Source organism: Myotis daubentonii, chromosome 2 (assembly GCF_963259705.1).
Source record: "Myotis daubentonii chromosome 2, mMyoDau2.1, whole genome shotgun sequence".
Lineage (NCBI taxonomy): Eukaryota > Metazoa > Chordata > Mammalia > Chiroptera > Vespertilionidae > Myotis > Myotis daubentonii.
In genome coordinates, this window is record NC_081841.1 from 52,631,102 (window position 1) to 52,640,863 (window position 9,762).

Consider the following 9,762-nt stretch of genomic DNA (forward strand, 5'->3'; position numbering starts at 1 on the left):
GCCTTTGCCCCAAAGACTTGGTCCTCTGTCTCAGACGCGTCCCCCCCCCCCCAATCGATCTGGCCCTCGCCTCATTTCTCCCTCGTGTCCCTCACCCTGAACCATAAAGTCTCAGTCTTGCCCTTTGAACTGCCCGTGCCCCTCTTTTCCTGGGACTCTTCCTTTGCAATAAAAATGTTCTGCAGTGGACTGAGCCACCAGGCTGTTCGCACGTGGATTCCTCAGAATAAAGACAAAGCTGGCCAGATTTGGGGCCGGGACACCGCCCAGAAGCAACCACCCTAGCTTGGGGTCCATCATCAGCTCTTCCTGGCAGAGGAGCTGAGAAGTGCATCCATTCATCCACTCATTGGCTACAAACAAACAGGGAGTGGCCTCTGGGGGTCAGGCATAGTGCTCGGTGTGCAAGATGACACGCTCATCCTGGCTCCCTGGAGATGACATTCTGGTGGGGAGGGGGCCCCTGAACACGAAAGCAGACCAGAAAGAGAATGGAGTGGGCTAGGAATGAGGGCGTGCCTTCTGTGCCCAGGCAGGGGCTCTTGAGGACAGGCCCAGGGAAGATGCCCTCGCAGATTGGGGCTGGGGGATCTGAGCACAACTGAGTTCTAGTTTCACAAGTGACCTGAGGGCGGGCTGGGAACAACGTATGACGGTGGAGGAAAGCACGCCTTTGGAACCAGACTGAGGTTCCAGCTCTGCTTCTACTCCAGGTCTGTGGTGTAGTGTAGTTTGAGTTTTCACAAGGTAACTAACTGGACTTTAGGGGGCAGAAGACAGGCCAGTTTGGAGGGTTGGGTGGCCAGTGAAGGGCTGGATTTCTGAGCTCTTGCCTTGGCACACAGCCTGAGAGACGTCCTTATCTATTGAGCTCACATTTTTGTCTATTGCACAAAGGTTTACATCATCGGTGCGTCTGGGAAACAAAGGTTTCTGCTTTCTAAGTCCCGGAGTAGGGCTAAGGTGCGTCATTGGCCCGAGGCTCTGCCTTTACCTTTTAAGGTAATACTAGTGCTGGGGTGTCTGCTGTTTTCTTGGGTCCCTGCCCAAAGGTATCTAACAGGCTCCCTTCCTGGGTAAACAGGAATCTCATGCCAGAAGAATGGGATGGAAACATGGCTGGCAGGTTACCAGCTCTTGAAGGGTAGGGGACATGGCCCCACCGGACTCCTGCATCAGTCCCATTTGATCCATACTAACACCAACGATATAAATGTTCTTACCGACACTCCCAGTGCAAATCAGCTCCTGAAAGCAGATCTTGCCCTTCTGCAAGAGTTTTTGGTTGGGCATTTTGCCCAGGAGTTGCAGGCAGGATTTCTGATGAGCCAACTGCAGCCTGCACCACAGAGGACTGGCTGCTGCCTGAATTTTTCCTTTCTAAATCCCAAGCCGTCATGACGTCAGTCCAAGAGATTCCAGGAGCTTGGAAGGTTGGAATCTCTGGCCGAGCCAGGGCCACGTGGGCCACAGCAGTGTTTGCAGCTGGGGGACTGATTCTCTGAGTGGCTCCCCTGGCCGTGGGCCACATTCCAGCCTGGGGTGGGGGAGAACTACCTGGTGCATTTATGGGGAGTCATTCATCTTCCCATTTTTGAGTTTTATGAGTTGGGATGACTTCTGAAGGGAGGAGGGTTGTCACCAGCGCAGTCATCGCTTTGGGGACCTCAAGGTGTCAGCCCAACTGTTGGCTGCTGATGCCTGTCTCACACTTAATTGCACTCAAATATGTTGGGTGCAGCTTAGCTGTATTAGTGTCTCTCTTTGAGCCTTAGGTCTGGACTCCTGACAGGTGTTACAGCTCAGAGGGCTGGTTAGAACAATCGCACGCTCTGGAGCTCTCCCAGGGCTCTGCCCTGCTCGGAATTACCTGGGATTGATACAGTCCCTTAAAGAGCCTTTGGCTCCTGGTCTATCAATACATATTCATAATTATTCCTGTTGCCCTGAGCACTAGGGGTGGGGGTTAACATCTCTGCTATAGTTGTCTGGGCCTGGGCCTGGAAATGTAGATCCGCTCTGCTGTATAGATGCATGTTCAGGGCTCGCCTTGGCCCATAGTGAAGTCAAAGAGCCATCTCCCAACTCGCACCACCTCTCGCAAGATCCTCATCAGTGTCAGAGCGGGGGCGTGGAGGGGGGACGTTTCCCTGAAGAAGGAGCTCAATGACTTTGGAAGACATGAATAATTCTCACTGTACTTCAATCTCTAATCACAGATACAAGTGTAAACAGAGGCAAAGCAAATAATACTAAAGATAAACATACATCGTCATAAATTTGTGCCAGGCACGAAGTGCTATATATGAAGTTCCTCAGTCCTCCCTTCAGCACTGAGGTGGGTGCTCTTTTTATCACTCTCACTAGAGATGTGGACACTGAGGCACAGGGAGGGTACGTAAATTGTCCAAGGTCACTCAGTGAGGAAGGAACAGAGCCCAGGCCGTCTGGCCCCAGAGTTTGTGTGCTCGCCTCTCTGCCACATCATCTTCGTGTTAGGTGCTGTTTGTGAGGTAATGTACCAGCAATGGCAGGTCTCCAAACCTCAAGGGACTCCATTTTTTAAAAAGTCGCCATATCAAAGGCTTTCTGAGAGTTTCAATTATGTACTTATCCTTAAAGAATTCTAATAAATTACTCAGCCCCGAGTCTTCCCCACCACAACAACAGTGATTTTCCTTACGCTTCGAGTGACTGGAGAATCAGCTCACAGGGGTGCACAGGGATGTTTTCTGTGGTTTGGTGAAATGAGCTCCAGAGATGCACACGGGTTCAAACCCCAGCTGTACCATTGACCTCAGCAGGGGGCCCAATTACTGAGCGTCTCTGAGCTCTGGCTGCTTCATCTGCAAGATGCATCATAAAAGGTGGTGTGGATGAAATCTACAAGGTCGTGTGAATAAAACTGCACTGTGCATGGGCCCAGCTCAACCCTTGGCTAAATCTCAGACTGCTGTGAGCCCAGGGACAGAAGATTGTATTGGAGACCCCAGACTAGGCCTTTTCTGCTCCATGGGACTATCGGGATCCTCCCAAACCCCAACCCTCGAGGATAACAGAGGTGAACACAAGGCCCAGGGTTGGCTACATTGATTTATTGGAAACACAGATTAAGACAAAGAGGAACAGAGGAGGAAGGGGAGAGGCTGGGGGACCCTGGCCACTGGCCCCATGGCAGCCCAGGGTAGGGTCCTGGTTCTGGTCCTTCCTGTCCTGGAGCCCCCTTCCTGTGGGCACCAAGGGGACTTCTTTCTGGGGTAGCCTTTCCCAGCGTGGGGTGGGTGGGTGGGGGCAGAGCATAGGAAGAGGTGATCACAGATACACAGAGGAGTCTAGGAGCAGGATGGACCTTTCCAAGTGCAGGAGAAATAACCCAGTTCTTGCTCCCCCCAGGGCTGGACCAGGCCCTGCTGGGAGGGAGAGATGCTGGTCGGGGCTTGAGCTGGGACACCTAACACTTGCGGCAGCTGCTGACACAGGAGCCTACGCCGCAGGAACTGATGCCACAGGAGCCCACTCCTCCAGTGCCCAGTCCACAAGATGTGATGGAATTGCAGGGGCCGCAGGGGGCGCAGGGGGCGCAGGGAGCGCACATTCCGGTGCTCACCGCCAGGTTCCCACTGCAGGGGGCGTTGCAGGCGCTGCCTGTCACCGGCCTAGAGCCTGACACACAGAGGTCCCCACAGACGACTCCACCCCGGGAGCTGCTGACACCTGCGAACCCCAAAGCGTGAGTCAAAATTCTGATGGCGAGTTATCCCATCCCAAGGATGCCCCTCCCCAAGTTCAGTATCTCTACTTGACAACTCCAGGTCCACCCAGTCCCACAGCTGTGGTCTTTCCTGCTGTCTGACCCCAAACCCCTTCTGTTGGAATGCCAGTCCTTTTATATTTAGGTCCCAGTGAAACCCCTCCTTCCAGACTCTTCCATCCTTTACAGCAAGAGAGTAAATCTACCCACACAGGGCCCATGTTACTTACAAACATTCACGGCCCCAACGCCTTCACACAGCCTGAGAGGAAAGAAAAAAAAGAGCAGTATTAGTAACTTGGCCAGAATGGCAGACAGAGCTCCACAGATTTTGGGGGTTGGGTCCGCAAGTCAAGAGGGGAGAAGCAGAGGTCTGAGGAAAGAGCCCTCCCAAATTGACCACTACCCCAAAGTGATGACAGGTTTATCCCAGACTCTTGGCCCTTAATGGGGCAGAAATGGCAGCTTGGCCAGCTAGGGTCTCACCTCTGCTCCTCGCCCTCCAGCAGGCGCCTGTAGGTGGCGATCTCGATGTCCAGGCCCAGCTTAGAATTCATCACCTCCTGGTACTCCTTGAGCAGGCAGGCCATGTCCTGCTTGGCCTTCTGCAGGGCGGCCTCCAGCTCGGCCAGCTTGCAGCGGGCATCACTGATGGCTGTCTCACCCTGCTGCTCCGATTGCTTCACTGCAGTCTCCAGCTTGGTGTTCTGGGGACCCGGAAGAGGACAAGGCAGGTTATGGTTCTCAGGTCTCTCTGTCCATTTCCTGGATGTGGCCAGTCACTCACACCCAGCTGGCCACACTCCCAAAATAGGCCCCTCACCCTCATGACCTGGGTCTCACTGAGTAACCACACCCATGACTCTACTCATGCAAATGGGCTGGAGAATGAATGTTGAAGTCCACATGGCCTGTGGAAGCCAGGCCAGGCCCTCAGCCTCTCAGATGCCCCGTACCTGGCACTTGGCGTTCTCGACCTCGGCGGTCAGCCTCTGGATCATGCGGTTCAGCTCGTTGATCTCCTCCTTGGTGCGGCGCAGGGTCTCCCCGTGACGGATCACTGTGGCCTTCATCTCCTCGCACTGGGGGGAAGCAGAGACTCAGGATGGGACCTGCCACCCGTTCAGGTCACCACGGATGACAGTGCAGGTTGTACAGTGCTCAGCCTGAGCAACCACCCAGGGCAGCCCTGGCCCCTCAGCCTGAGAGCTGTCTGGCCTCTGTTATCATCTTTAGGATCAGAATTTGCATACAAAAGCAGCCTTTTCTAATACATACCTCACATCCCTCCCACTGCCATGTCTAGGAGGCAGGTGTCCTGTGCCACTCACCTTGCTGCGGTACCAGGACTCGGCCTCGGCCCGGCTGCGGCTGGCGATGTCGTCATACTGAGCCTTGATCTCGGCAATGACGCAGTCCATGTTCAGGTCCCGGCTGTTGTCCATCTTGACAACGACTGAGGTGTCTGAGATGTGGGCGTGGAGGACACGGATCTCCTGTGGGTATGGGAGGAGGAAGGATCTTGTTTATGCCACCGACTCCACCACCAAAGCCTCCACCCAATCTTCTCAGCCCTCCCGGGTCTCCAACCCCCACCTCCTCATGGATGGCAGACTGATGCCCGAATCCCTGTCCACCTTAGGTTCCAGGCCAAAGCTCTCTCCTCCAGGCTAGCTGCCAGTTTCTTGCCTGGACCACAAGCCCTCACCTCCTCATACAGTCGCCGCAGGAAGTCAATCTCCTCGGTCAGGGCCTCTGCGTTGGCCTCCAGATCTGACTTGCGGAGGTAGGCGCAGTCCACATCCTGGAAAGGTTGTCAGTTTTGAGCTCAGAGGACCCCTGGTGATTGTTACCCTAATGCCCTCTTCTCATCCATTCACCGAGGCCAGGTGGAGGGGGAAGGACTCCCAGGGTTCCCATTCCCATCCCATCTCCATACCTTCTCAACTTCCTGGGATGGGCCTCACAACCCCCTCCCCTTCTGAGAACAAAACCCTTTGTGTCATGGAGATGGGCCACCAGCCTTTCCCCCTCTCACTTGATGTAGTTTACCTTCACATTTCTCCTTTTTTACTCACCCTGTTCCAGGACGCCTGCCCAGACTGCCTCCCCACTCAGACATCTAGGCCCCTCCCTGTCACCCAGCACTCCTCCCAGACTCTACCTGGCCACTCCAGGTTCTGTTCCATCCCCCCCCTCCTTTTATTCAGACATCACACAGCTCTAGACAGAACATTGTCCCTCAACAGAGACTGAAGATGCCAGGCTTATGGGACCCAAGCCACAGACCACACCCCTGAAGCCGAGCAGGACATCCAGAGGTCAACCTGGCCATCCCCGTGCCCCAGGACACAATAGATATTCCAAGGGTATTGACCTTTGTCAAAGCTCTGGATGTTCCTTCCATGACCTGATCTCTGAGAGTTCCCATGTGATTTGACAAGGTCACTGCACCCCACACTGAGCTTGAGACCCTCAGGGTCTCCCCAGGAAGAGTCTGTCATTCTAGGGTCCCTCATGGCATTGCTCCCCAGTATCACATGACTCACCTTCTTCAGAGCCACAAACTCATTCTCAGCTGTTGCTCTCAGAGAAACTTCCTCCTCATACCTGAGGCAGAAGAGGCAGAGAGGGAGGTCACAGAAGGGCAGCTCTCCCATGAACCCCTCCCACTTCATACCAGGGCAGGGGCCAATGCTAGGAACCTCCCACCACAGCTGGACCCTGGCAGCCCTGTTATATCCTTTTGATTGGATTTAGGGTATCGCTGCCTTGAATTGAGGGGTCCCTGGGGCTAATCTTCTGGGACCTCATAGCTGCTCTGGGGCAAATAAGGCCTCAGCACCAGCCCCATGCTGGGCATGGCCAGCATCCCCTCTGGGGCACAGCAGCCCAGCCACCCCTCACTGAGTGTGCATCCTTGCCCAGGTGTGGGGTCTGTGAGTTCCAGAAGCCATCAGCACTCAGAGCCCTGAGCTGTGGGACACCCAGGGCCCCAGGACATGTAGGGCTCATATCATATCCATGGGCCATGTGCTATAGGTGGGAGGTCAGGAGGAGAAGGCCTGGAAGATGCCAGAAGCCTTCTCCCCACAGAGCACAGGCAACAGCTGCTGGGTAGTCAGACTCCAAGAAAAGAAGGGTAACGCAGGGGAGAGATGTCCTGGGGGAGTCACAGCCCTACTCTCAGGCAGGCGTCTGGGCAACAACTGCACAGGTGAAAAGATCCTACTACATCCTGCCACCCTGGCCTGCATGGCTGCTCACCCTGTTGGAAATTCTTCTCATGCCTAATCCAATGGTCTTTAACCTAAGTCCTTCCCTGTGTCCCACGTCAAAGCCAGCCACACTCACTTCTTCTTGTAGCCCTCCATCACCTCCTGCACGTGGTTGAGCTCTGAGGCCAGCCTCCCGCTGTCAGCCTCCACACACTCGGCCTCGCGCCTCAGCGTCTCGATGTAGCCCTCAAACAGCGGCTCCAGGTTGCTCTCGCAGCACTTGCGGTTCTGGTAGTACTGCCACTTGGTCTCCAGCAGCTTGTTCTGCTGCTCCAGGAAGCGCACCTGCCATTTGGGGTGGGAGGAGCTGTGAGATGGCTCTTGATGCCCCCAAACCAATTTGGGGGATGCTTTATGTAAACTCACAAAGCTGGAGCTCAGCAGATCTTAGATAGAGTTGAACATTGAGAGACAAGGCAACTTCTGTTTTCTATTATTCATATCTGGATTTTCCATTTTAGGGATGGGACCTAGGGTATGGGAAAGGTCAGTTCCTGCTCTCAGGAGAATAGTTTTCAGATCTGATGAGTGTAGGTGGCATGTTCAGGAGCTGAGTGGAGGTTGTTTTGCTCTTGAGTCCCCTCTCCATGGCTAGCCTGAATCGTGAGTATGAGGAGGTTTCAGGAAAGGTGTGATCAAGGACACCTTTCAAAAGGAGGTCCCTGTGGCCCAGCTCTTATTTCTTATGTGCATTTCTTGTGTCTTGTGTGCATGTAGGGCTTCCTTCCTCGGATACAGTTTCAAGCCTTGTTCTGTCTCTCTGTGGTTTCCCTGCATGTGGACAGGGGTTGTATATATGTAATAACAGTGCTATCAAACCAGGAGTCTCTGCCTCCCCTAGATGCATCTCTCCATCTCTTTGTGTCTGTCTGTGCCCTGGATGTGTGTCCATTTATTCCGTCAGACTGGGAGCTCACCTGGACCACATCCCTCCTGCCCCTGACTCCTCTTCAGCGCCCAGCCCAGCAACAGCGGGTTCAGGGAAGGGCTGGTCAGGGACACCCACCTTGTCGATGAAGGCAGCGAACCTGCTGTTGAGACACTTGATCTGCTCCTTCTCCTCATGCTTCACGCACTGCGCGTTGGGGTCGATCTCCAGGTTGAGGGGCGTGAGGAGGCTCTCATTGACGGACACGGTGGTGATGCAGGGCGGGCTGGGCCCGCACACGCCGCCTGAGCGGTATCCGAAGCTGCGTCCACAGGAGCCAGAGCGGAAGGCGCCGCAGACGCTCTGGCTGCCAAAGCCCCCTGTGAGGCCGCGGTAGCAGGAGACCCCGCGGTAGGGGGCGGCGGTGATGCAGCAGCGGCCGGGCCGGGGCCCGCAGGCGGAGGCGCAGCTGAAGGCCTGGCCGCAGAATCCTGATCCGCACGTCATGGTGCTTCTGGAGGTTGGGCTGTGGAGTAGAAGATGTGAGGTCTGGAGTCTTGGTGGAAACTCCAATGTGCTCCTCCAGGTGCCCCGGTCCTATTTATGGTCCGATGGGAAGGGGCTTGGCTATGCAGATGGAGTTGGGGCAATTTATGCTTTATGGGCTTGGGCGGTTAGCTGGGTTCAACCCCTCTCTAGAATGTGTTTTAATGGTGGAGTGGCCCGCACCCTCTTCTGCATAAAAGATGCCAATCTCTGGGCCTTAGGGAGACTCAGCATGTTTCATCTTCAAAGTGCCTGGCCAGCAGGGCATGCACTCATCTGAGTGTATTGGGGAGAGAAGGGCAGGGCAGGGCCGGGGAGGGGAAGGATGGAGGAACAGCCCAGGAGAAGGGGAAGAGAAGGGAGAATAGATGCTGGGAGAAGCAAGGAGAGGGGCCTGTGTGTGTAGGAGAGTGAGTGGGGAGGAGGCCCAGGAAAGGTTGAGATGTAAGGTTCCATTCCAGGAGTAGGCAAGGTGCCACTGAAACACGAATGTGGATGTCCCCTCCCTAGGTCGTCCAGTGGGCTACTGAAAACATCTGATTTTTTCTCACCACGGCAGCAGCTACTGCATTATTAGATATTTGTATGATGTCTTCTTCAGCTTTTATTATTCAAATTTACAAACATATAGAAATGTTGAGAGAATATATAACAAACATCCTGCGATGTTTCACCTAGATTCCAAGATTAGACAGATGTTAGCTTTGGGCCATATTTCTTTTCACATTGGTCCAAGTATTTGACAGTTACATGGCAAGCAAATGAGCAATAATTCAAAAAATAATTAACTATCCATTCCACATTCAATTTTCCCAGTTGTCTCCCAAATTTTTAAAAATAGATTTTATGTCTTTTAACGTATGTCTATCAACTGGAAGTTAACTCTAGAGCTTGGCTGTTCGGTATGGTAGCCAATGGGCACATGTAGCTATTTAAATTAGTTGACATTAAATTAAATTCAAAATTGAGTTTCTCAGTTGTACTAGCCACATGTCACACAGGACTAGTGGCTACCTTATTGGACAGTACAGATATAAAACATTACCACCATCACACCAGCATCTATTGGATAGCACTGGTCTAGAGGCTTGATTGGGCTTAATTGAAACATTTTTAGGCAGAATACTTCATATGAAGCACAAAGTGTCAGGTTGTTCTGTTATTCATGATGTTAAATTAGATCACTTGAATGCATTTCCCCCTTTACAATTAGAAAGTAATCTATAAGGAAACATTTTGATAAGAGGATTTTAAAAATTAGTCATCTATTATTATTACACTAGAGGCCTGGTGCACAAAATTTGTGCACGGGGTGTGTG

The 9,762-nt window shown here is 53.3% G+C and overlaps 1 protein-coding gene across 1 annotated transcript; it reads right to left on the reverse strand.

Annotated features, from left to right (window-relative positions):
- Window positions 1-3,089: 3,089 nt before the first annotated feature.
- LOC132227620 (keratin, type II cuticular Hb1) lies at window positions 3,090-8,484 on the reverse strand. The gene is made up of 9 exons (XM_059682946.1): window positions 8,036-8,484; window positions 7,106-7,314; window positions 6,301-6,361; window positions 5,460-5,555; window positions 5,083-5,247; window positions 4,708-4,833; window positions 4,238-4,458; window positions 3,982-4,013; window positions 3,090-3,714 (listed from the first exon to the last, which is right to left on the reverse strand). Exons 1-9 carry the CDS (start codon window positions 8,402-8,404, stop codon window positions 3,452-3,454), a joined length of 1,542 nt encoding a protein of 513 aa, XP_059538929.1. The 5' UTR covers window positions 8,405-8,484; the 3' UTR covers window positions 3,090-3,451.
- Between the last annotated feature and the right edge of the window lie 1,278 nt (window positions 8,485-9,762).

Excerpts from the sequence above, each read along its gene's own strand:
- LOC132227620 (XM_059682946.1), bottom strand. The coding sequence starts at position 8,404 with ATGACGTGCGGATCAGGATTCTGCGGCCAGGCCTTCAGCTGCGCCTCC. Across the intron at positions 7,315-8,035 it reads TCGCTGCCTTCATCGACAAG|GTGCGCTTCCTGGAGCAGCA; the intron begins GTGGGTGTCCCT and ends CCCAAATGGCAG. Across the intron at positions 5,556-6,300 it reads AGTTTGTGGCTCTGAAGAAG|GATGTGGACTGCGCCTACCT; the intron begins GTGAGTCATGTG and ends CAACCTTTCCAG.